At 46.1% G+C, this 26,746-nt stretch overlaps 1 protein-coding gene and 1 non-coding gene across 2 annotated transcripts in view; one reads left to right on the top strand and one right to left on the bottom strand.

The window, feature by feature from the left end:
- The window catches only part of HOMER2 (homer scaffold protein 2), an 89,069-nt gene that overhangs the window by 19,340 nt on the left and 42,983 nt on the right, over positions 1-26,746 (bottom strand). The window contains exons 2-3 of the mRNA XM_070478282.1: positions 17,044-17,200; positions 9,396-9,527 (exon numbers count right to left, since the gene is read on the bottom strand). Coding sequence (XP_070334383.1) covers positions 9,396-9,527; positions 17,044-17,200 — 289 coding nt within the window. The remainder of the gene's footprint in view (positions 1-9,395; positions 9,528-17,043; positions 17,201-26,746) is intronic.
- On the top strand, positions 20,634-20,706 carry TRNAG-GCC (transfer RNA glycine (anticodon GCC)). The gene has a single exon. It is a non-coding gene; the product is annotated as a tRNA-Gly (tRNA).

Raw genomic sequence — 26,746 nt, 5'->3', positions numbered from 1 at the left:
GCTAAGATGCCCAGCTCTAACCCTTATCCTTCTTTCAAATGCAGGCAAATGAACCACTCTGTACTTTGCTTTCTTCATCTGTGAAAAATGAGTAATAATAATGCAATCTCCATGGATCCCTGGAGGATGAGAGATGGGGCTTTGCCATGGGCATTCAACAAAGGGAAGCATACCTTCTCATGGCCTTGATTTGACTTAAAACCACGAACTTAGGACTTCCCTGGTGGTCCAGTGGTTAAGACTCTGTGCTTCCAACATAGGGGACATGAGTTTGATTCCTGATTGGGGAACTAAGATCCCACATGCCATGAGGGGAAAAAAAGCCACAGATTTTTATTAACAGAGCTCCACAAAAGGGTGAATTCATTCATTCAAAAATATTAACTAGCTATCTCTAGGTACACTGAAATACTTAAGCAGGACTTAGTTCCTGTCTTCAAAGGAATTCTCGGTCTGTAGAGGACTTTATATTCAAATGGGTGATAATCAAAGAATTTTTATCAGAAAATAAGCTCAAAATGTCATGAAGTAGGATAAGCCCTATCAGATAAATTTTAGGTAAATAAATAAAAACTTATTTATTTTTATTATATTTTTTAAGTTGTGCCATGTGGCATGTAGGATCTTAGCTCCCCGGCCAGGGATCGAGCCTGTGCCCCTTACATTGGGAGAGCAGAGTCTTAACCACTGGACCACCAGGGAAGTCCCTGAATAATCATTTAAAAAACAGTGGCAAAAACCACTACAATATTGTAAAGTAATTAGCCTCCAACTAATAAAAATAAATGGAAAAAAAAATTAAAAAATAAAGAACAGTGGCAGGATGGGCCCTATAATTTATATAAAGATTAGCTATGACAAAGGAGGAATTATAAATTAATGAGGAAAATTATTCAAAATATAACTGCAATAATTTTGGTAAACTGATGGGAAGTGGATTTAAATCCTTACACAAACCAGTAGCATGATAAATTAATGATGAGCTAAAGGGGTAAGTTGTTTTGTATTTTTAAAATCTGGATGCAAACAGAGTTGAACATTCATCAAACTTCTGCTTGAGGGGTGTGAGGGTAATTTTCTAAACCTGGAAGAAATAAAAGAAAAATCACAAAGTGACAGACTTGACTGCCGGAACAATTTAAAGCTTTTGTATATAAAAAGAAAGAAAGTAACGCAGAAGGGAAACTACAGCCTGGGGAAAGTATCTATCGCTAGACTAGTACAACAGAAAAAGGGCCATTATCTTTAGTACAGAAAGAGTTTGTACAAATTGAAAAGGAAAATATGAAAATCCCAACAGATAAATGGCAAAACTCACAAATAAAAAAACATAATAATTATGCAACTTAAAGAAAAGATTGTTCAGCCTTGTTGGAAATGCAAAAGCAAAATAATGGGGCACCATTCTTGGCCTGCTAAATTAGCTAATGCTAAATACAATTATAATACCCTGTGCTGGCAAGGTATTCCTGGCAATGTTGTGAATGTACAGCCCCTTGGAGAAGCAGTTTGGAACTACTGATCATAAGTGAGAAAAAACATTTATACCCACCGACTTAGTGGTATCACTTTTGGGAAACTATCTTACAAAAATAATTGAGAGAATGAAAAAAAGAAAGGTCTTCTATACAAAGATGTTAATCCTAGCATTATCTATCATCATGAAACACTGGAAGCAATTCAGGGAGCCCTGGGAGAAGGATGGAAGAAGGTTTCCACTCAGAGCCTCCAATTGTTGGGACACAGGTGGTCTCACTGTCCTTTGGTGAAAAAGCTCCTCTCTCCAAGTCTTAAGCTTTCTAATATTTCCCCACTTATTATGAAAAAGCACATATGCTTGTACACTTAGTAAGTATAGTTTAGGAAAAATATTTTTTAAAAACATAGAGTCACATCATCCAGAGATAAGCACTAATCACGTGAATTTTTTTTTACTTTTTTCTATCTGTACATATGCATCCACTACACACATATTTAAAAAGCAGAATGATATTGTAGGGGGGTGGCCAAAAGGTTCGTCTGTGTTTTTCCATAACATCTTACAGAAAATCCAAATGAACTTTTTGGCCAACCCAACACATCTGCTTTTATCGCTACTTTTGATATTAATATGACAATATTTCTATGCAATTATCTTTTATTACATTATCTGAATTGCTGTACAATATTACCCTGAAGGGTATACTGGAGTTTATTTAACTAATTTCTATAGCTGGACATTTAGGCTGGTGTATTATAAATGATGCCATGAAGAAAATTCTTGTAGCTAATTCTCTGTAGGCAGTTACAATTATTTCCTTAGAATAGATTCCTATAAATAAAACCCATGAATCAAAGGTTATTCAAACTATAAAGATTTCTAAATAGATGTCAAATTCTCATGTCTTGACTCATTAGGATCATTTTTTATGGTTTTTAAATGTATGGCAGTAATTTTATAATCAAAATCATCATTATGATAGAAAGTGAAAGATTATTGTTTTATTTCATTTTTGTTTTTTTGGGGGGGCCCTGGCCATTGAAGACTCTATGGCAGCAGACATCACCTATTTGCTTATTCAAAATCCATTTCTTCTTTCCCTTTAGCTTAAGAGAATCTTGATTTGTCTAGAACAGAAATTTCCTAGATGGTAGAGAATAAGAACGGATCTAAGCTGATCATGATAACTCATTTCCCTGCCTCTGTTTTTCTCCCTGAAAGTGGGTATGGGAGGGTGGCCCAGAGACCCAAGACTGACATTGGGATCCCAAAAGAAATCTGCCACAGGAGTTTACAGGGACGCTGTTGTGGTACCATCCTCTTGCCCCCTCCCTCTTGCCATAAATGCAGATGTGACAGACAGAGTTTGAGAAGCCATCTTATCACCATAAGGAAAAAGGATAAGCAAAGAGACAAAACACACAGAGTCCTACATCCCAAATCATGGAGCACTGTACTGGCGCTGGCAACCGCTTGCCTCAGGACTTCTTTTCCGAATGAAAAGAATAAGCACCGTGATTAGTTCTTTGTTACTTGTAGCCACCAAACATTCTAACTAAAACCTATCAAAAGAATGGTCAATATCCTCCACTGAAAGAAAAGTGAGCCTTTTAAATCAGAAAGGTAGGAGATCAGGAAATGTTCTTACAAGGACACTGAGTCAAGAATGCAAATTTGAATTAGCGATACTGAAAGGCAAACGCCACTTAGGGGGTCAGGGTTTAGCTGGACCAACTACAGAGCGCTAGCAATTCCATCCTGGATCACTGCCCTTTGTGGCAGAATGTGCTCCAGGCAGCTGACAGTAACCCTCAAACCATCCTGGGCTTCCCGTAAGAACTCTTGCTGGAGGAGACCGGGTGACCCAGGGAGACGGGCACTCCTCTTTAATGACAGGATGTTTTCCCCAGGCTGGGAAAAAATTAGAAGCGACCCTCCCCAGCACGTTGAGGTTTCCAGCCCTATCACTCTGGATATGAGACACTTGGCAGGGGAGGTATCGCTCCAAGCGCCCGCCTTCTCCCACCAGGCGCTTCTTCACAGGGAAAAGGCACGCAATCCCCACTAGTCACTTCAGACAGAAGTTCTGGTTAATTATTCTTTCAACAAAGAATAATGGATCAATCACAGCACAGGCAACTCCAACCTGATTACTCCCCTTTGTGGCAGGATGAGACGGAGCCAAAAGTATCAAGGTCAGATGCCAGGAACCATCTAAACTTGGATGACTGGCTCATTCTTACACTTGGTTCTCCTTCCTCTGATCTCTTCAGAAGGCTTTCTAGTTGTCAGAACAGGCAAGTCCCTTTTCAACACTCTCCAGCGGGCTGAGGCATCACACCCTTTCCAGTGGGTGAACAGCGTTCCAGCTCACCCTTGGGAGTACACAGCTCCTGTTATTTTGGAAAGCCTGTACAGAGAGTGGATAGTGTCCCTGTAATACTTTCTGAATTTTGATGTGAAGTGGTCCTTATAACGGGAGCCATGAAGATCAAGGTATCTATTTTCCTTCTGGAGGAGTAAAAAGGGAAGTATGTATGAAGTGTTCTTAAATGCTAACATCCACAGTGGAGTTCCTTTTTCCAGGCTACTTAGAGTGTTTGATTATCAATTCCCCTTTCAGGCCTGTGGGTGGTTGCTCCATGAAGTTGGGAATATTCAGCCACAGCTGTCCCCTCAGCAACATGCCTTGGGAACCCGTTGGGCCCAAGTTCCTCTGTGCTCGCTAACTGCCACTTGTCCAGACTGCCAGCCTCACTTCATGGCAATTTATCAGTGTGTGGCTAATTGTTCCCTTCAATGAGAAAGGGGAGAAGTTGATTTGCAACATTCTGAACAAAGGAGGCATCTCAGGGCTTGTTTGATAAGTCTTTGTGACAATGGCAGGTCACAGTCACAGAGCGGGACTCCGATGCCGCTGGAGGAGACCGGGTGACTTGGGGTGACAGGGCACTCCTCTTCAATGACAGGACGTTTTCTTCCATCTGGGAAAAATTAGAAGTGGCCACGCCTGGATGCAGGCACAGACCAAGGTCAGTTCTCAGAGGCACAAAGAATGGAACTTTAACCACTTCTCATTTTTCTTCTGAATTCTCCCTTCTTTCAATTCTTTTCTTTGAAACGTTCCCCCTTTGTCCTTCCTAGCTACTCTGAGTCCTCCAAAGATTGAAGAAGTTATTCTAGGCAGCTGAGGGTAACCCTCAAAGCTTCTGTGGAAAACTCCAGCTCTGGGTGGGATCAGGGGCTGGTGAGCCAAAGAGGAGGGCCCAGACAGGACTCTGTCTCTGACAGAAGCCACCCCATCTGACCCTCCCCAGTAGTGTGAGGTTTCCAGCCCTCTCAGCCTGGATAGGAGACACTCGGCAGGGCAGGTGTTGTTCCGCCACCCCACTTCTCTCCACCAGGCACTTTTTCAGAGGGAAAAGGCATGTGATCCCTACCAGCCACTTCCGACAGACGTTCTGGTTAATGATTCTTTCAACAAATCACCATCAGACTTGCTTCCACTTTATAGAAATTTTCTCAGATCCTCACAGCACCTGTTCCTCTGCCTCATTTCAGAAAATGGCATCACATCGTCCATCCATCACCACCCCACAGACTCTGCCTCCCACATCCTCTCACCAAGTTCTGCCACTTTAGCTCCTCAATATTTCTTAAATCTCTCCAGCTCTTATGCAAGCCCTCCTCATCTCTGATCTGGATGAAAACAACCTAATCTGTCTTGAAGTCAGAAAAAAAAAACCTACCTAAAGTGCAAATCTGATCATTTTCTTTCTTGGCTTAAAGTCTTTCACAGGCTGTGAGATAAAGTCCAGAGACTCTGGCATGGCACAGAAGGCCCTTTCAAAAGCTGGCCTCTAGTCAGCCTTGCCCACCCCCCAAAACCTGGGTGCCCTGTCAACAGTGGACCGTTTGCAGCTTCCCTCACACAGTGTCAGGATTTTGCTTGTGTTCCTTCTGCTGTGTGGAGGATGGAGGGAAAGGGAAATGCTCCCTGTGGCGTGATCTGAACATCTCATTGCCTGGTGTGCACAGCAGAGGTGGCCTGGAGTTGGGATCTACACTGAGCCCTGGGGACACGGGTGAGGGCCAAGTTTGATGGGAGCTATTGGGAAGAAACCAAGCTGAAGGGTTAGTGACAAAGAGATTTGGGAAATGGCTACAACAGTGGGTCCGAGTGGAGCCAGAGGCTAGAGATATTCACCTTCCCCATGAATGCCTGCAATGAATGGACTGAAAGTCCGTGTTCTCCCTCAAAATTGCAGGTGGAAATCCTAATTGCCAGTGTGATGATTAGGAGGCAGGGCCTTTGAGAGGTGACTGGGGCACAGGATGGAGTCTCCATGAATGGGAAGAGTGCCCTTATAAAAGAGACCTCAGAGAGTGGTCTTGACCTCCTTGCAATGAGAAGCTGAAAGTCTGCAACCCAGAAGAGGGCCTTCACCTCACCCTGACCATGCTGGCACCCTGATCTCAGACTCCAGCTTCTAAGACTGTGAGAGGCTGCTGTTTAAACACCCATCTATAGTGTTTTGTGACAACAGACTGAACAGACTAAGGCCATGCTTTTCTGAAGCCCCTGCCCTTCAGCAAAGAGAATCCTGAGAACTAGGGACAGGAAAGCTGCTCTATGGACACCCAGTCATTCTCTTCCCCAGGCACTTACTCAGAAGGTTATGGACACACTGGCCTTGGTGCCAGGGAGAGAACTGTGGCCTTGACAACACCTCCTCCTCCCCATGGCCCTCTGACTTCTGGCCTTGCCGAGTGTCAACTGCCAACAACAGTGACCCACCCTGAGGCCCGGATTCTGCATCACACTTCGAAGTGACCAGGAAGCTCCCTGGGGAAAGCTGACTGCACCAGGCCCTTCCTCCAGAGCACATAGTGATTTACCCTCAGAAAAGAGACATGGACTTGAACCATCAGGCCTCCTGGCCCCACGACCCTTAGACTGACTTAATGCCTTCTGTACCATGCAGCACCACCTCCAAACAACCAAACAGCTTCTCTACAAATGAAATGAAGCAAGGTCTACACACCACAGAATTCTCAATCCTCCCACGAACCCTATCAGCAGAAGCAGCAGGCCTTCCAGAACTCTGCCGTGCTGCCTGCTAGAACACAGCATCATGCAGGCCCATGGGATGGGATGCGTCTCCCCAGGGCCATGGTCCAGAGACTGAGGGACCAGAGGTGGAGATGATACCTCCCATGTTTACACCCCATGAGCTACCCTTTGGGTTTCTGCTTCCTGCCCCATGATGCTGAGCCCTGGAGATCTGGAGACTTTAGTACCCAGGAGAGAACGCTTCTATGAGGGGCTGGAATAAGAGAATGTGCAGAGTGCTACCAGGCCATCTGGGGTTTGGGCTTCTAGGAGCAGCGTCCTCAGTAGCTGGGACGCAGAGGAACACAGTCTGTGGTGTGCCCTTCGTCAGGGGACTCGTTTGTGGCTGGGTGTAGGTGCTGGGTTTGGAGGCTTCCTTAGAATGTCCATGTGTGTATATGTGGTGTTCACACACACACACACACACACACACACGCGCACTGGACAAACGAAAGGTGCATTTAGCAAGTCTCTTCACGGTGGCTTCCTGACTCATCTCAGTCCCGCCCTATGAAAGTCACGCTCATGTGCACAGGGAACCCGAGCAGCCCAGTCTGCACTAAACAGCCCTGTCGGTTCCCCAGGCATCTGGGACTCTAAGGCGCTTGGCGACAGGACCCCAGCTCTGCATCCTCGGGGCCCAGCTCGGTGTCGGCACAGCAGGAGCTCCATGAACACCTGCCCAGCGGCCAGTCAGATGGTCAAGGCAATGGGTGAGAAACAAGTTCTGGAGTCGAGCTGCCCAAAGCCAGCCTGGCTCCAGCCCGTCTCAGATTTTCAACTCTCTCTTGGATCCTCTGATATTCTTCCAGTAAATTCTTGTGTCACACAAACTAAGCAGTCTTTCTTTTTGTTTTGTTTTGTTGTTCTTTGGCCATACTGCAGCATGTGGGCTCTTGGTTCCCTGGCCAGGGATAGAACCCGTGTCCCTTGAAGTGGAAGCGGGGAGTCCTAACGATTGGACCACCAGGGAGTCCCCAGGCAGTCTTGCTTTTAACTGGTACATGCTCAACACCTACACAGGGCTCTCCACCATCCTACAGGAAAACCTATTCTCCTAAAACAAGCTGCTGGCCCTTCAATCGGCCAGGGGAGGCCTCTTAGAGGTGGGCAGTTTGTTCCCTCAGTCCTCAGTATTCTGTTTGCGGTCAGCCTGCTTGGCTCCTCAACACCTTTCTAACCATCCATAGTCAGTGCCCCAGATCCCCTGGACCATCAAAGCAAAGCTATGAACCCTTTCCCTAAAAAAAAAACAGCAACACACACACAGAACATTGGGTGACATTTGAATGGTTGTGGGGACTTCAGGTTAAGAACTTGTGACATTGTGACATACAAGAAATACACATATTGGTCTTCCTCCACGGTTCCTGACTCATAGCTCCTGGGCAGTGAGAGCATCTTTTGTCATAATATTTGGTCTCTTGTCGTCAGTTCTGAGTTCAGAGCCATAGGGGTGAAATGGGTGTCTTGTGATTTAGAACAAGCCCCTTTCCATCAAAACCGGGTTAATGTCAATGAGGTGACTTCTGAAAAGGACCTAAGGATGCAGGCCATTTGCCAGGGAAACCAATCATGAATGGAGGTGGGGGTAGGGGGTACTTTTAGTCCCTCTGGGGAGAGGAGAGGGTTAGAGGCTGAACCAACCACCAAAGGTGGATGATGTAATCAATCACAACTAGCTAATAAAGCTTCCATAAAACTCCAAAAGGATGGGGTTTGGAGAGCTTCCAGGTGGGTGAACACCGAGAGATATGGGGAGAGCTGCACGTTTCAGAGAGGGTGTGGAAGCTCTGTCCTTCCCCCGCACCTTGCCCTCAACATTTCTTTCAACCAACTGTTCCTGACATACACCCTTTTATAAACTGGTAACCTGGTAAGTAAAACGCTTCTCTGAGCTCTGTAAGCAGCTCTGGTGCTGATGCTGGTTTAGTCGCTAAGCCGTGTCTGACTCTTGTGACCGATGGACTGTAGCCCGCCAGGCTCCTCTGTCCATTGGATTCTCCAGCCAAGAATATGGGAGTGGGTTGCCATTTCCTTCTCCAGGGGATTTTACACACCCAGGAATTGAACCTGAGTCATTCTTTACTGACTGAGCTATGAGGGAATCCCTATAAGCAGCTCTAGCAAATTAATTAAACCTTAGGAGGGGGTCACTGGAAGCCCTGATCTATTGCTGGTCAGTCAGAAACACAGGTGACAGTTGGGAGTCTGAAGCAGGGGGGTTCTCGTAGGACTGAGTCCTAAACCTGGGGGAGCAGGCACTACTTCCAGGTAAACAGTGTCAGAATTAAGGTGCACTGCAGGACACCCCACGGGAGCCTGAGAACTTCTTGGTGCTGTAGGAAACACCCCCGCCACCTGCATGCATGTTGGAAATTGGGAGCAGAAACCTTTCAAAACTCTTATTGAGCATCACCTTGCTCCCTTTCTCTGTGGGCTCCAACCATAGAGTCACTGATATTGCTGGCTGTCAGACACACCCTGGGTGCAGGGAGCTGGGGTGGTGGGGGGTTGTGGACACCAGGCAAGGCTAGTCCTGAGGCTGGGATGCAGCATTTTTAGAGATGTTTTCCCTCTCCAAACTACATCTCCATTTTTAAGGAACCTGGTAATTTCTAACACCTGGTCTGGACCTGGTCTGGCAGCCCTGCGGTGCCACAGGGGAGAGGCTGAAGGCCACAGAGGAATCTGCTCATCAGCGGCAGTGCCAGATCCCTTGACAGGCAATTACGCATCGAGTTAAGAAGAGCGCATTGGACAGCGGCACTCATGGTGCTGCGGGGAGGACCACCTGATTACCTTTGTCAGCTGCTGCTCCGAGGAAAACCCCAAACCAAACACCGTGTTGGCTCTGCTGTCCGCCCACTGCCCGAACTTCTGTGACGTTTTGGTGAAAGTCATGTTGGGCGTGATTGTGCTGTTGATGATCACCTGCAGCGAAATAGCCCAAAGAGTGACGCTGAAACATCGAATTAGACACCCAAGGGAGTCCTTAAAAACACCCTCTGTTGGCAAAGCTCGTATGTAAAGCCTACCTCCCCCATTGTTACATGTGGTCCTGAGTTCTTCCTCTTCTGGCTCATCCCACACTGAGTCATACACACACCGCCATGATAAGGGGCAATTTTAGAGACTTAAAAACAGGCAGTGGCCTAAAATAAGATTTCACAAGTTATCAGTGGGAGAGAGTAGTTTCCAGAGCTGCTATTTATTATCCCAAAGTTGTTGTGCATCCGATTGTCCTTAATGGCTAGCCGAGTCACATATCCTCTGAAGAACCCAGCTGCTCACCTTTCTAAGTAAGTGCCTGGAGCCCCAGGGCCTACCTCAAACCATTTAAAATCTTCACAAGCAATTGTGGCTTGCTGCTTTCCCACAGGAAAGTAAAGGTACACTCTGATTGGGATAATTGGTGGAGAGTTGATTGACCGATTAATTAGGCAGGTGTAAGCTGGGTGCATGGAGATTGTAAGGACAGTGCAGGGACCTGGGGCTAGCTGTTGCCGCTGCCCCTTGGCTTTAAAGAATGAGGAGGTGTGGGAATTTCCTGGTGGTCCTGTGGTGAAGACCATGCTTCCACTGTAGGGGGCATGGGTTCCATCCCTGGTCAGGGAACCAATATCCCACATACTTCGCAGTGCACTCCCAAAATTAAAAATAAATTAATTAAAAAAATAAAGGATGAAGGAGTGAAGAGGCTGTGGGATGTGGAAGGAGATAGTCACGGAGCACAGGCTGTGTTAACAAGAGAGGTGACCTTCTGCTGAGGGCCCCACCAGCACATGGTGAGCACCCCCAGGAGAGGAAGCCCACAGGACAAATGCCCTCAACTCTGCCATTCTGATTTCCCGCCACCCACCAGAGCCAACCATAAGCCAGTGGCCCCGCAAGCCCTCCAATGTCATCAACAGGGCAGCCCCTCGGGACCAGAGCAGAGTGAAGAAGAGCAGAGGATGAATGCGGAGGTGAAATGATGATCCAGCACACGGTGCTCTCACTCATGCAACAAGCACTCACTGAATATTCACCGTGTGTCTGGGATTCTGCTGGCCAAAGGTACAAAAAGGGAGTCAAGAGTCCTGGCCTTGGGACTTCCCTGGTGGTCTAGTGGCTAAGGCTCTGCACTTTCACTGCAGGCAATCAGGGTTCAATCCCTGGTCAGGGGAACAAGATTCCACGTGCCTTGCAGGGTGGCCAAAAAAGAAAAAAAAAAAAAAAAGATTAAAGCACAACCTTTAATGTGGATTCCCGACCCCTATGCCTATTCCTTTTTCTGTGAATTCTCTCTGAAACTTTCATGGAGGAAAAAGAGACTCCTTGGTAAAGACTCAATTCCTGCAGAGCCCTGAAATCAACTTTTCAGAAAATGCACAGAACACATGCCATTAAGAGGTACTCGGAAGAAGCAAAAAGCTAAGTGCCTCCAGTCTCCTGTCTGGCTCCAGATTTCAGAGGCGGCTGCTTGTCACAAAATGTGAGGCAGGTCCCCTGGATTCCTTTTCAAGGCAAGTTTTCCTTAATCCAAGGAGAGAGAAGCTGGAAGGACTTAGAAATTTTCCACAAGAGGCTGGGAGTGACTGATAACAATTAAAAGACCTGGTGCCTGCTTCCAGAAAAGGTATTAATAGACTATTTTAAAAAAACATTAAAAAAGAATATTTTGGCCATGGTGCATGGCATGTGGGATCCCAGTTCCCTGACCAGGGATCAAACCCATGCACCCTACATTAGAAGCATAGATTCTTAACCACTGGACCACCAGGGAAATCCTGTCAATAGATGCTTTTATTCTTTTTTATTTTAAACCACAGTCAGGGAAAAAAAGAAACCAACATTCACTGAAATCCTACTATGTGTTGAGAACCTTTCCGATACTTGTTCCCTTAATAGAAAGTGGTCTACATTGATTCAAAAGAGGAAACTATAATGTGAGAGTTGGACCATAAAGAAGGCTGAGCATGCAAGAATTGATGTTTTTAAATTGTGGTGCTGGAGAGGACTCTTGAGAGTCCCTTGGACTGCAAGGAGATCAAACAAGTCAATCCTATAGGAAATCAACTCTGAATATTCATTGGAAGGACTGATGCTGAAGCGGAGGCTCCAATACTTTGGTCACCTGATGCGAAGAGCCAACTCATTGGAAAAGACCCTGATGCTGGAAAAGATTGAGGGCAAGAGGAAAAGGGGGTGACAGAGGATGAGATGGTTGGATGGCACCATTGACTCAATGGACATAAGCTTAAGCAAACTCTGAGAGATAGTGAAAGACAGGGGAGCCTGGCATGCTGTGGTCCAGGGGGGTTGCAAAGAGTCGGACATGACTTAGTGACTGAACAACAACAACAATCATAATAATGAGTGGTGAAGGGGACCCTGACTGTGTTCTTGAAAGCAATTTTCATTCCTAGAAGAAAACACCAAACAAGTCAGGGTTTCAGGGCTTGTATCTTCTGAACCTTGGCGATCAGGCAGAACACAGCAGGTGCTGCTAAATATTTCTAGACTGGATGACCTCTATTGTCTCTTCCAATACAGGCTTCTGTGATCCTATAAATAACTGAGAACCAAGGGCAGGAGAGCCATCCAGAGCCCCTGGGAGAAACACCTGCTCCAGGCAGATCCTGTCTACGGGTGAATGCAATTTCTCATAAGGATGGCAATGATTAACGCTGTCTGCAAAGAGTGCCAACAGCACAATGAAATCAAGCACTGCGATGGCTCAATTAACAAATGCTCTGGGAACAGAGTTCCTCTATAATGGAGTTGGAGGTTTTGCGCAGAAACTTGCCATCACTCACACAGCTGTTGGTTGTGGCTGTGGGTGATATGATGGCTTGTATCAGGGCTCTGGGAATCTGGGAGGTGGGAGGTAGCCTCACATGGCTCCCATCTGTCCATGCACAGGGCCGACCGGGGGGGACGTGCTGAGGTTTCCGCCCTGGCTCCGTCTTGGTGGTGACCCTCCTCTCGTCCTCCTGTGGACGTGGCACACCTCCTGCAGGCCTGACCCCATCCCCCACCCACGTCTATGGCGTCGCCCACTCTAGCTTGGTGCTGGGACCCCACAGGTAAACTAGGCCTGCTCCTCCAAGAGCACAGTCTTCTGGCAGCCCTCCCTCCCCAGAAATGGATCCACAGAGGCCCCAGGCAACGCTGGAGCTATGTATTCCCACCCACATATGCCTTGAGGGGCAGCTGTGACTGAGGTGTGAAACACTCTCCCCAGAAGCAAGCACCATAGTGTTTCAGGAAGGAGGAGATACAGGCCTGACCACAGGTTTCTCCTATGATAAGCAGCACCCACGGCTCTCAGGGGAAGGAGGGGGTCTCCTGGCAGCCTTCCCCAAGGAGAGCACATCGAGTGTTGGGACAGGGCAGAGGGGCCGCTGTACCCGTTGCGAACAACAGCCGTGAGAGCTGCTGCTGCACCTCCTCCCTTCATGGGGAGCCCTGCTCTGCGGGCTGCCCCTGGTAGGCTCCGCGGCTGTGGCCCTTGCTCACCACAACCTCCGAGTCCTGTCCACACCGGCAGCCTGTCCCTGAAGCGTATGTACTCCTTCATCTGGGAGGGGCGGAGCAGGCTTCCCCTCCAGCCCACAGCAGCGGAGGGACAGCTGGCCCAGCAGCATCAAGCACAAGACCTGATATGGCCAGGCCAGGAGAGAGAGGCAGGACAGGAAGCCCAAGGTCAGAGCTGCAGCCCGTGGGCCAAGACACAGCCCCCGAGGCTCCAAGCACCTGACCATCTGTCATTGCAGTTCAGATAACACTTGGAAGCAAAGGCCTAAAACAAAGTGGAGTTGTCCCGACGTGGTAGGACACAGAGATGGGGAGCCGGAAGCAGGGGTGGGATGCAGAGGGGCAGTGGACGAGAGTGGCACGACCCTGGTTCAGGTCAGCATACTGTGCCTGGCTCCAGTCCCTGGGAAGAAAGGAGATCCATCTGGATCACTGGGGCAGGGCGGAGGCTGGGGCTGTGGAGCTAAGGAATTCAGCCACGGGTGGGGAGGAGGAAGGTGCAGAAGACTGGGTGGTGGCCATCGCCATGCTGGGGTTCTTCTCCATGTCTCACCTGATGTGTGGAGCAGCTGGAGGTACAAGAGCTGACCTAGAACTGGCCTAGCAGCTCCAGGAAAAGTCTGGCCGGGCTGAGGAGGCCTGGGGATCCCTGTCTGGTATCCTGTGCTCCAGTTCTCAGGACACTCGTCCCCTACCCTCAGCCCCAAGTGCCATTCACAGTCCCTGAACAACTAAGGCCGGCCCCTCCCACTACCCGGGTCTTCTGCTCCATCACAGGACACTCCCTTTTGCAGAACAAGGCCCAGTCACACTGCATGTGCCCTGCTGCTTAGGCAGAAGCTCTAGGTGGGCCCCTGGAACTCCAGATGGTCAGGCATCATAGGAGGGGTGGCTGGAGATCCTTGGGCTCCAGTGCTGGATTCCAGGGGCACCCCACAGCCTGAGTTCCCCATTCTCACTTTCTTTTTGGCTGCACTGTGTCTTAGCTGTGGCACTTGGGATCTTTGATCTTCATTGGGGCACGTGAAGAGGGGATCTTCGTTAGTTCCATGACCAGGGATCAAACTCAGGAGTGTTGAGTGCAGCATCTTAGCCACTGGACCATGAGGGAAGTGCCCCCTTTCCCACTTTTTAAGTGACTCCTAACTTGATGGAGGCCCCACACTGAGCCTGAACTAGCTCTGATCTGTAGTGGGGGCCCTTCACCCATCCGATTGCTCAGAGCTGGCTCCTCTGGCTCCGACCCCACCACTGTCACAGCTTCAGGAGCTGCAGAGCTGTGCGCTGCAGTGGCTGACACGCTGACACATTACTCAGAGCCCAGCTAATAGGACTAAAACACTTTCTCTAGGAAAGTCATTTGATCTGTATTTAAGCCCACTCTATCCTTGGATAACTCAGCTGACAAAAGTGCAAACCCATCTCAAGGGAGGGAGGATGAACTGACAGGATCTACAGATAAAAGAAAGCAAGACAGCTTGACTCACCACCCTGAGCAGAACATCCTGGCAAGAGTCTATGGGATTCCAGTCCAAAAGCACAGAGAAGGAAAGTGGTAACACAATGGCATTATCACCATGTTTCCCGGAGGAAAAAAAAAAAATAAAAGCAGATCCTCAATCATCAGACACAAGGTGCCTACCTACTATGCGCCAGGCACTTGCACACTCCCTGAGTGCTCACCGGACCCCTGCCACACCTGATCACCCAGCTTGCAGGGGGAAGTGTGCCCTAACTCAGAGAGCTGGGAGCTGGTATCTGAGGACCTGGGCACAGGCAGCAGCCCATCAAGCCTCAACAGCAGCGTGAACTCAGCCAGTCACGGCCTGTCTTTGACTTCAGCCGTAAAATAGGAGTAAGGGCTGTGGCAGCCTGAAGGAAGAGAGGATCGCGAGGCCAAGCTCCTCTATCTGCAACCTCAGCAATGCTGAGAGTACAAAGGAGGCCTTTAGAGAACTTAAGCTGAAGGCAGAATTTGCCTGAAGACGGGAGCCTCATCAAAAGATCTGGGGCACCATGAGCTCTCGCGCCGTTCCCGGGGGACCCTCAATGGAGGCTTCCTCTGCCTCCTGCTCTGTGGTCGTGGGGTCATGGAGGGAGGAGCCCACAGCCAGAACCCATTCTGCCAACCAGACCGCACCCAAAACTTCCCTGCTTCCAACTGCCTAGGAGCACTGACCAGACACACTGTAGGCAGGAGGAGGCCAGTGAGAAGGCTACTGCAACAGTCTGAGCAAGACTGTACCAGTACAAGAGTTATGGCCTTGAAATCTAGAATGACGCATAAACGTGAGACCGACTTTCATTTGATCAACTAAAAGGGAACTGACTCTGTGCTTTTCTATTTGCTTTCTTTTTAAAAATATTTTTCTGGCAACAAATGACTGGGAAATGAAAATGGAGAGGTGGTTTAGAGGACAAATAAGGGTATTCAGCTTTAGATACACTGAATTTCTGGTGACAGCAGATAATCCATGTGAAAATGTCCATCAGGATGAACACAGATTAAAGACACAGAAGAAATTATGAAGCATTGAGTCTAGCTTTTTTCTTTTGTAAACTTGATGATATGTCTATTGATAACCCTTCTTTATTCTGCTCCCATAATAATATGGCAAAATACTGAGGAAGGGATTTCCCTGGGGGCCCATTGGCTAAGACTCTGAGCTCCCAACATAGGAGGCTTGGGCTCAATCACTGGTCAGGGAACTAGAACCTAAATGCCGCCACTAAGACCTGGTGCAGTGAAATAAATAAATAAATAAATATCATTTAAAATATTGAGGAAGAGAGCAGAACAATGAAAACACCAGGAAAAAGATATTTCAAGAAATACTCCAAAACCACTTAATAAAATTCAACTCCCATGGCTAATAACATCAAAACCAAACAGGATCTAATACCTAAGGCTGGCAAGGGATGCAATAAACTGACATTCTCATACATACTAGAGGACAGAACTCTTTGGAAAGCCACTTGGCAATAATCATATCAAAAGCCATAAAGTGTTAGTATCTTGACCTATAACATTACTTCTAGGAATCTGTTCTAAGGAATTATCCAAAAGAAAGCAATAGGCATGGGACTTCCGTGGTGGTCCAGTGGCTAAGACTCAATGCTTCCAATACAGGGGGCCCGGGTTTGATCCCTGGTCAGGGAACTAGATCCCACGGCTGCAATGAGGAGTTCACATGCAGAAACTAAGACCCGGAGCAGCCAAATTATTTATTTGTTTAAAAAAGCAATATGCACGATGAACAAACAGGGTTATCTGTTTCATGAAGATGCTCATTATCTATAATAGTGAAAAAACTGAAAGCTACTTCAGTATCTACCCATAATGGGAGAGATTAAGGACATTATAGGTCCTTGGTAGAATGATCAAAATGGTATTAAAATGCTACTTACGAAGACAATGTGCTAACAAGGAAATCTATTCTTTTAAATGTCATACAGAATGAAGTCAGTCAGAAAGAGAAAAACAAATATCGTATATTAATGCATATATGTGGAATCTAGAAAAATGGTATAGATGAACTTATCTGCAGGGCAGAAATAGAGGCACAGGTAGAGAAATGTATGGACACCAAGAGAGGAGAGGTGGGGTGGCATGAATTGGGAGACTGGGATTGACACACATATATTACTATGTATAAAATACAGAACCTGCTGTACAGCGCAGGGGGAAGAAAGAAGGTACAATCTGTCTGCAAGACATATCACTGGAGAAGGGAAAGGCTACCCACTCCAGTATTCTTGCCTGGAGAATTTCATGGGCAGAGGAGCCTGGCAGCTACAGCCCACTGGGGTCACAAAGAGTTGGATATGTTTGTAGGACATACAGTAAGTGAACCTTAAAAATGTATCATATTGCTTTTGATGAAAAATAAGTGACTAGGAAGGTTCAAATGAGCTGGTGAAATGGTACCTTGGCTCCATCCACACTGATGATCCGATAGCTGTTTCTTGTGACATCGTAGAAGTAGGAGACGGTGACAGCTTGCTTGCTTGCAGGCACCCAGTTCTTCTTGGTGCTGGGGTCGATCTGGAAGACATGTGCTCGGGTAGTGAAGATGGGCTGTTCTCTGCAAGAGGAGAGACAAGCCCATGACTGGATGGAACATGGCTTCATGTATAATTTATGATTTCTAAGCCACCTAAGATTTTAATCATTTATGGGGAAAGATGCATATGCATGAGAACAATGAAAACAAGAAAAGGGAAGAGAGGAGGAGAAAAACAGATACCTGAGGAGTGGTTACTGAAACCCAACACCCTGAGGCTGAGGGGCAATTGGCTTAATGGGCAATCTGCTTAAAAGGCAACTCCTGGTGCAGTGTTTTCACATACCGGTCAAGGGTCCTGCTCTTTTTCTGATATCCTCTTAGCAGTTTTTAGGGCTTTGCAACAAATGTATTGGCAGGTAGGGATTCTGCAAGTTTTAAGATTTTACAAACCATTTGTGACTTCATACTATATTTCTATGGGCTTCCCAGGTGGCTCAGTGGTAAAGAATCCATCTGCCAAGCAACAGACGTGGGTTCAATCCCTGTGTTGGGAAGATCCCCTGGAGGGACAGATGGCAGCCCACTCCAGTATTGTTGCCTGGAAAGTCCCATGGACAGAGGAGCCTGGTGGGCTACAGTCCATGTAATTGTGTCCCCTACAGTTATGGGGACACGACTTAGCAACTAAGCAACAACAACTGTATTTCTACTAAATACTTCTCATATTTGCAGCATTTTATGAACAATGCATTCATTCATAATTGACTGAGCCTTGAAGTTTTATGTTTTCAACTTACAGATCTTTGGGTTTTATGCAGTATTCATCAAATCTCTTTTGCTATTCTTGTCTCTGCATTGTTGCTTTTTCACTCACATGCCTGTAAACTCTTAATGTGATTATTAACCAAATTAGCACAGTGTCTATGTTTCTATTAAGTGAGGAATTAATTAGATCTTGACAATAGCATTAATAAGACAGATGAATAAAAACTATAATGGATTTCACTGCACTTCATATTTTAAGGTGTCTGCTTCACAAAGTAGCACAAAATAAATCACAGACTCATTACAAAATATAATTTCTTAAAATATAATTATTTTTGAAGAAAGGTAATTCAGGTTAACTGGCTGGAAAATCCTTTCCAAATAAGACAAGATGGGGGTAGGGGGAAGCCACCACACCAGGATATAAAAATAATCCTCTCATTCATAAAATGCTATCGATTTAGTAAGCACTTATGAGAGACAAAAAATTAAATCAAAATTAGAAAAATTAATTTTTTCAATCCTCACAATTCAAAGAGATGACATAAAAGAATGGGACACCCAAGTGGAAACTGAAGATAAAATCAAAAGGAAAAAGTGAATTGTAAGTGCTCTGGTCACTGAAAGGAGTGGTTTTAGGTAAACTCTTCTCTGAACCAATCCTGACTAAACAAGGCTCATTATTGGAAAGGAAACCCCTTCTTAAGAGAGAAACTGTATCCTAGAAGAGCAATTTACTAGACATTTGCACCCCACGCAAGAGATACTGAGTAACACCATGAATACCAGCATTAGCCATCAATTGTTATAGATAATGCAGAAGCTTCCTCATGACTATTTCTCTGAATGAATAAAAGCCAAGGGCACGATCCTCCTGCTACTTCAATGCAGCTGTTTCTAGAGTTCAGCTTTCCAGAAGGGACAGCGCTCAGTACTCCTAGCCCCCCGAAACCTTCCCCTGTAGGTCCCAGGAACAGGTTAAGAGCCTCTGGGGTGTGGATCATAAGGACGCTTGTCTTCCACACTCTGTCTTCCTGCCACAGTGACCAGGTTCACCCACCCACTCAGTCCCAAACTGACACGCTTCTGTCCACAGGATGACAGCTGTGGAAACAAAGGAATATTCTCACTATAGTGTTCTGCATCTGTTGTTGAGAGGGGGACCAGTCGTTGGGGAGCATGTGTGTGCCTGTGAATACCAGCCCGCCTAATCAATCCACACGGGAAAGCCTTGCATCTGTACACTCGGTGCCATGTTTTGCTAACCATCCAAGTACAACACCAGAAAGGAAAACACTTGCTTACCTGGAGTTCTTCTGTATGTTTAAGAAGAGGGAGCGACTGAAAGGGCAGGAATACAGAAAATCTTTTTAAAAGGATCGAATTACGAAAGGTATACAAATACCAAATCGTTGTTGTCTACTGAAACTAACAATGTTACATGCCAATTATACCTCAATTTAAAAAAGAGAATTAAGCTAACATCTCTGCTTCCTCTACATACAGCACTAACAAGCTGGGCAGGGACCCACCGTCAGGCAGGAGCCCTCCCAGGGGAGGGGGTCAGGCTTTCCCTTGTGTCCTCCACACTAGGGAAGATGGATTGGGTCTGGGTTTAGCACCCTTAGATTAGTGTTTCCTAAATCTCTGATAGGAATTAGCTGTTGCACTCAGTAAAAATACAAGTTCCTGGGCCCCAACTTAGCCCCATAGGAACCTGGCTGTGCAGGGAAGGGGCCTTCATAGTTCTATCTTTTAAATTAATTAATTTTTGGTTGTGGGTCTTTGTTGCTGCACATGGGCTTTCTCAAGTTGCAGCGAGCAGGGGCTACTCTCCAGTTTCCATGCATGGGCTTCTCGTTGTGGTGGTTTCTCTTGTTGTGGAGCACGGGCTCTATCTAGAGTCAGGGATCAGTGGTTGTGGCGGAGCACAGGCTTAGGTGCCCCATGGCATGTGGCATCTTCCTAGATCAGGGATTGAACCCACGTTCCCTGCATTGGAAGGCAGATTCTTAACCACTGGATAACCAGGGAAGTCCCAGCTCTATTTTTTAACAAAAGCTCCAGGTGATTTTTATCCTTAGGAAGCTTGCAGTAGGCATTATCAGATGATCTAGAAACAATGGTAGAAGTGGCCACTACAGCCAGCACCTCTCCTCCAGAATGACAAAAACAACTCTGAAACCCTCCCACAGCTTGAAGAGGACAACAGAGGGGCAAGAACAGGATCTCTGGTTGCAAAGGATGGGGGAGGGGCATGGAGAGGCAGAGGTGCTCTCGTCAGGACAGAGGGCAGCCTCTGCTGGTCAAGCTGTGACCTTCTGAGAGTGACTGAACACCAACCAACCAGAGATGCAGGGGCGTTGGGAGGGCCCGGTGGGTGGGCTCAGCTGGCCACACCCTCAGCGGCTGCAGCCCTGGTCTCCACGGTGGTCAGGCCTCTGCCGGGGAAGCTCTGTTCCGGTGCAGAGGGAGCATGGTGGCCCAGGAAGGGAGCTGCAGGGAGACCCATTGACCCCATCTATTCTGAGGGTGGGCCCCACAGGAGTTGCCACGGCTCTTCAAAGACCTGCGATCTCGGGCCTGGGGACCTGGGCTAGACAGGGCCAGTGTGGCACAGCTTTGAGCCCAGGAAACTACCCACAGTACTGGGATTTCTACATGAATAACCAAGTCCTTGGCTGCTGGGGGAGTTCTGTTTTATTTTTTCTAAAATTAAAAAAAAAACTAATGGTATTTAGGGACTTCCCTGGTGGTCCAGTGGCTAAGACTCTGTGCTGCCAATGCAGGGGACCCAGGTTCTATCCCTGGTCAGGGAGCTAGATCCCACATGCCTCAACTAAGACCTGGCACAGACAAATAAATAAATAAATAAAAGTTATATATTTTTTAAAGTATAAGAAAAAATCTAATGGTATTTAAAGAAAAGGAAGAAAAAGACAGGATGGAAAGAAAAGTCAGTTAATATTTAGCTGGTATATATATACAACATGTATGTTCTCATTCAACCCTTTGGACAGAGCTGTGATTGGGTAACATTCTCTACATAGAAAAGTGAAGGTAGGGACTTCCCTGGAGGTCCAGTGGCTAAGACTCTGTGTTCCTACTGCAGGCAACCTGGGTTTTATCCCTGGTCACTGAACTAGATCCCACAGGCCACAACTAAGACCCAATAAAGTCAAATAAATACTTAAAAGAAAAAAAAAATGAAATTGAGAGTTGCAGGATGATTTCAGGCAACATGGACAGCAAACCTTTACACCTTAATGGGCAAAATCAGAGTACAAACCTCACCACAAAATCCAGAAAAGCAGACCCCAACTCTGAAAGAGCACCGTGCCCTACCGGAGAAAGTAAGAGCTGGAACTAGGACACAGAAGTCAGTTCCTGTAAGTGTGCAAATCAGTATAAATAGAAAAACTCAAAGGAAACACAACTGTCCATGCCAGGAGGCCACCTTTCCTTCCCAGCAGGGAAACGCCGAAGAGTGTCTATCAGAGAACAGAAACTACCTTCATACCCAATTTTATTCTCCTTTCTTTGGTGTTTGATGCTTAGGGGGTATATGTGAAATATACTCCCATTCCTTCTTCAGTGCTTTAAATAGAAAGCAGATGTTTCCGGATGGCAAACCGTTCCTTTAGGCAGACAATATAACCTACTGTTCCCTTGCACAGTCTTTTTAGAGCTGAATAAACACCAATTGCTGCTCATTGAACACATTTGGGAACCTGACAGTAATTGTCCCCAAGAATAATTAGACACTGCGAAACATATGTATGTTTGGAATATGAAAACCGCTCGGCAGAAAGGCCACTCCTGCAATGAACGATTTCTGGCTCCATGCAAAATGATTCTGCAAAGAACTGGCATGACTACTTTGTGCAGGAAAAAAAAAGTAAAATGATATTTTATTATAATCTTTCACTTGCAATGCTCACTAGGCTTTTCCTGATATGAACTTGTAAAACCTCATGATTCTTATTATTCTGACTTCTGTCTGATGTGAATGAAAACAAACCATTCAGTAATTATCTTACAGCCCTTTAAACATGGTCCAAAGTCTCCTAGGATGCCCTCATTCGTTTATCTTCCTTGGGTCTTAGATCCTTGTGCACATCACTCACATAGCTCCAAGAGAAGTGTTCAGCCCAAACCTCGATGGGTGTGGCACTATCCACCCAGCTTCGAGGACCCTCCCTGGCTCTGTGCCCCACAGGACCAGCTCCAGATGCATCAGAGTGATCCACGGGTGCTGAGCACCTGGCCATGCGCCCTCACCAGACAGGCTCTGTGTTTTTCTGCTAGCACCTCCAAACCAAAGCACCTGCATTTTCACAGGACCATGTACGTGCCCTTCACTGGGGCTAAAACATCCTCCCCCCTTGACTGGCCTTCCACTAGTGCTTTGAGTCCTACTATAGCATATTTAAAAAAAAAATTTTTTTTTAACTTAAATATTTATTTATTTTTGGTTGTGCTGGGTCTTCAGTGCTGTGCTTGCTTTCTCTAGCTGGGGTGAGCAGGGGCTACTCTTTGCGACAGTGTGTAGGCTTCTCACTGTGGTAACTTTTCTTGTTGGGGCTCAGTAGTTGTGGCACACGGGCTTTAGTTGTTCACCAGCATGTGGGATCTTACAGGACCAGGGATCTGAATCTGTTTCCCCTGCTTTGGCAGGCAGATTCTTAACCACTGGATAACCAGGGAAGTCCCCACGACAACATCATGAGACATCTAACTTGTGCTCTGAGGATACAGGCCTGGACTGAGCACCTGGCATGTGGGAACAGAAGCATGGCTCACCAAGCTCTCCAGCCTTGGTCTACGTCTAGACCAACAGGCTCTTGCTGGCAGGGTCAAGTCCCCAAGCCTAGGAAAAAGATCTGGTGGAAAAAGGAAATAATGGACAAAAGGTTCTAGCACATTCTTTCATAAAAAGAACTTACCAAACTGACGACTATCTTGTAATTCTACTTTCATACAAAATCCCCATAATAAAGTTATCATTATTTGCAGGTAACAGGATCACACATCTGGAACACCCAAAAAAAATCAACTGAAAAAGTGACTATGAATAATAAAATCTAGTGAGGTGACTAAGTATAAAATTACCAAAGAAAAATAAAATCAATAGCCTTTCCAGATAGACAATATAATAGATTTTAAAAGATCCCATTTAGGACTGACTTCCCTGGTGGTCTAGTAATTAAGATTCACCTTCCAATGCAGGGAGTGCAGGTTTCATCCCTGGTCAGGGAACCAGGATCCCACATGCTGAATGGTATGGCCGAAAAATAAAAATAAATAAAAGATTCCATTTATAGTACCAGTCAAAAAGATCCAATTTCTAGGAATCTATTTTAGAAGTAAGCCAGATCTGTTCTGAAAAAACAAAGATAACTTCTCAGGCAAACAAAAGAAAACCTTAATAAGTAAGACATCCTGTTCTTACAAAGGAAAAGTCAATATGAAGATGTCAATTACCCCTAAATTATATATACATCTTAAAAATGCCAGTATCAACAGAATTATTTTTAGAACTAGACAGAGTTATTCATGTGGAAGACTTAATATGAGAGGATAGCCAATAAAATTCTGAAGATGAAGAGCAATGAGGAGGTTTAGCCATAATTTAGCCAGATATTGAAATATATTACTATACGGTTCCAGCAAATGAAATAAGAGGTATGAGCAAATAAACAGACAGACTAATGGAACAGAACAGAATCTAGAAACAGAAGTCCAGGCAATTAAGTATACAATGCAGGCAGTACTACCCATCAGTGGGGACATGGAAATCATTCCCTAAACCCTCCGAGAACAACAGAGCGGCCCCTCCCCGGAGAAAACTTGCACACTGGACCGGCCTTAGCCAGAATCCGTCTCCTTGCCTGGTCTGAGCCCCTTCAAATGGGTCACAGCAGACCCATTCTGTTAAAGGGATTTCCACCTGCCCCCAAACTGCCCAGATTAACAAACCTGATAAATGAGAGCTATCACATAAGTCACATTTGTCACAAAACTTCCTACTCCACTGACTGGGGATCCCCTTTTCGGGTCACATTTACATCAGGGAACAGAATGAGGCAAGCATCCTGATGAACGCTGACAGGCTTCCGTGATGACACCAGCTTTACGGTAGAGGGTTTGACAGTTTCTCAGGAGCTCTCAGCCCACGTCCTCCTGTGGGTCTCCTGTGATGTGGGTCTGACAGAGTTCTGGGGCTGGTTCGCAGGCTGAGGGCTGCCCGGGAGGGCCCACAGGTCCACTACCCTGTGCTCTGGGAAAGGCTCTGCGCCATCTGAAAGGAGTGGTGGATCCAGAGCAGTGGGAGAGGATCCCAATCATTGGGAGGGGGAGAGGCAGAATCTCAGAAAAGCAAAGCTATGATGGAAGGCGAATATCTGCATGGGGTGGGGAGCTTCTCTGAAGGATGCTGGATAGGTAAATGTATGATGTGAGGATGAGACCAAGCACAGGATCAAGGGAGAAAATAAAACAAAACTCACCAACACTGCAATACCAGGACTTCCCCGCTATTCCACCCTCCCCAGGACTAGAGACGCAGACTTAGAGGACGGTCTTGTGGACACAGTGGGGAAAGGATAGGGTGAGATGAGCTGAGAGAGCAGCACTGACATATATACGCTACCATGTGTAAGACAGGTAGCTGGTGGGAAGCGGCTGTAAAGATCAGGGCTCTCTGAAGATCTAAAGGGGTAGGAAGGGGTAGGGGTGGGAGGGAGGTCTAAGAGGAAGGGGACATATGTGTACATATGGCTGATTCATGGTGTTATACAGCAGAAACTAACACAACATTATAATTATCCTCCAGTTTTTTTAAAGAAAGACCCAATTCTCAAGATATTTTTTATTTAAGATGTCAACTATCACAACACATTGTACAATAAATAAAGACCTTAGAATCACACACTCATACACACACACACACACAAAAAGACTCTGCCCTCCCAATGCAGGGGGCTCAGTTCGATTCCTGGTTGAGGAACTAGACCCCATATGCCACAACTAAGACCCAGCAAAGTCAAACAAATAAACACTTAAAACAAAAAAACCAGAAACACTACAATCCCATCTTGTGTTCAAATGGCACCCTTCTACTCCTGCACAGAAACCCCTCTCCCTCCTCCAAACCCTGCCTCTAACCCAGCCCAGAACCCAGGAAATCATCGGGGTTTAGCATGTGAGGGGGACATGACTCTGAAGATGTGACAGGTGTGCTCAGAGACTGGCAAGTGCCACTCAGGGATACAGGAAGGCGAGGCAAGAGACGAGGCCTTGAGGGTGGGCTGAAGCCAGGGGAACACTGAATGACCCACTAAGGAAATCGGTTTTTCTCTTAGGGGCCACCATCTCCAACTGTGCTCCATGGCCAATTTATGTCAAAGCTATTTTCTCTTCCAAATACATTCCAAGAAATATATATGTAGGAAAAATGTTAAATGCACTTGGATAGTTGTTCTCAAAATTATGGGATATCATCGCTTAAGAGATTGTGTTCTCCACCCAAGGCTTCAGAGAAATCACCAACGCCTGTCTTTTGAGACTCATGCACATGTATGACCTGCACTGATAAAGCAGCCACTGCACCAACAGGCACCTTATATGCATGATATTTCATCTGTGAAAGGCATTTTATTTTTAGGATTTCAACATATATTTGTGATGTATTCTATATTCGGCATATTGAAAAGTTACACTAAAGAACTCACTCCCCTGGAATCTATGGTGAAAGATGGGAGTTTTAAACCTCAAAGCAGAGTTTTATGATTCACGTGCTGTGAACCCCAAAGGCCAAGAATCAGAAAACATCCAAGGGATGATTTCTAAAAAGCCAGGTGGCGAGCCGCCAAGCCATAATGATTAATGATTCCTGGGACAGCTAATTCAAGAGAGTGCAAAACACTGCCCAAGAAGCAGTTGGCTTTGTTCCTTGTGCTATAACGTGTCTGTGCATGGAGGTTTTCCTGTTACACTAGATGAAAACAAAATACAGAAGGCTTCATGCCATGTTTGTTTTGAAGACATGACTCGTCAACATCATTCCTAATACTAAGCAGATACTATTTTCTTACAGGACTGGACAAATAATATTCTCAATTTTAAGTGTTGAGGGTTTTTGTATTCATCTATAGTAAACATAAAATGGGGAGAATGGGGAGAGTGACTGATAATACTAAGTTCTGGGTTTCTTGGAGGAGGAAAAATGTTCTAGAGTAAGATGGTGTTGATGATTGTACAAGCTCTGAATATAGGGTAAAAAACAATGAATTGTATATTTTATATAAGTAAATTGTATGGTGTATGAATTACAGCTCAGTAAAGCTGTTTTTGTTTGTTTGTTAGTAAGATCAAGTGTGGAAAAGGATAAGAGAGAAAAAAGACCCACATTTTCTAGCTTGGGCAGTTGAGAGGAAATATGAGTACTGAACAGAGGACCTTGTTTATGAACCCTCTAGAAGAGATGTTAGAAGGCAACTGGGACCCCTACTTTGAGTGACTGCAAGGTTAGGAGACTAGACTGGGAAACCCACTGCAACAGCGGAATAAAAATCAGGGGTGGGGGCCGTCCCTGGTGGTCCAGTGGCTAAGACTCCATGCTCCCAATGCAGGGGGCCCTGGGTTTGATCCCTGGTCGGGGAACTAGATCCCACATGCCACAACTAAAGATCCTGCAGGCCACAAAGAAGACTGAAGATCCTGCATGTGTCACAACTAAAGACCTGGAGCAGCCAAACAGATAAATAAATTAAAAAAAATAATCACAGGTAAATGAAACCACGCAGGGAGAGTCCCCAGGGAGAGAGGAGAAAATGGACCACCCAACTGAGAGGCACC

Source organism: Odocoileus virginianus, chromosome 16 (genome assembly GCF_023699985.2).
Source record: "Odocoileus virginianus isolate 20LAN1187 ecotype Illinois chromosome 16, Ovbor_1.2, whole genome shotgun sequence".
Lineage (NCBI taxonomy): Eukaryota > Metazoa > Chordata > Mammalia > Artiodactyla > Cervidae > Odocoileus > Odocoileus virginianus.
Note: the sequence above shows the minus strand (reverse complement) of the source record. Positions and strands in the feature narration are given on the sequence as shown.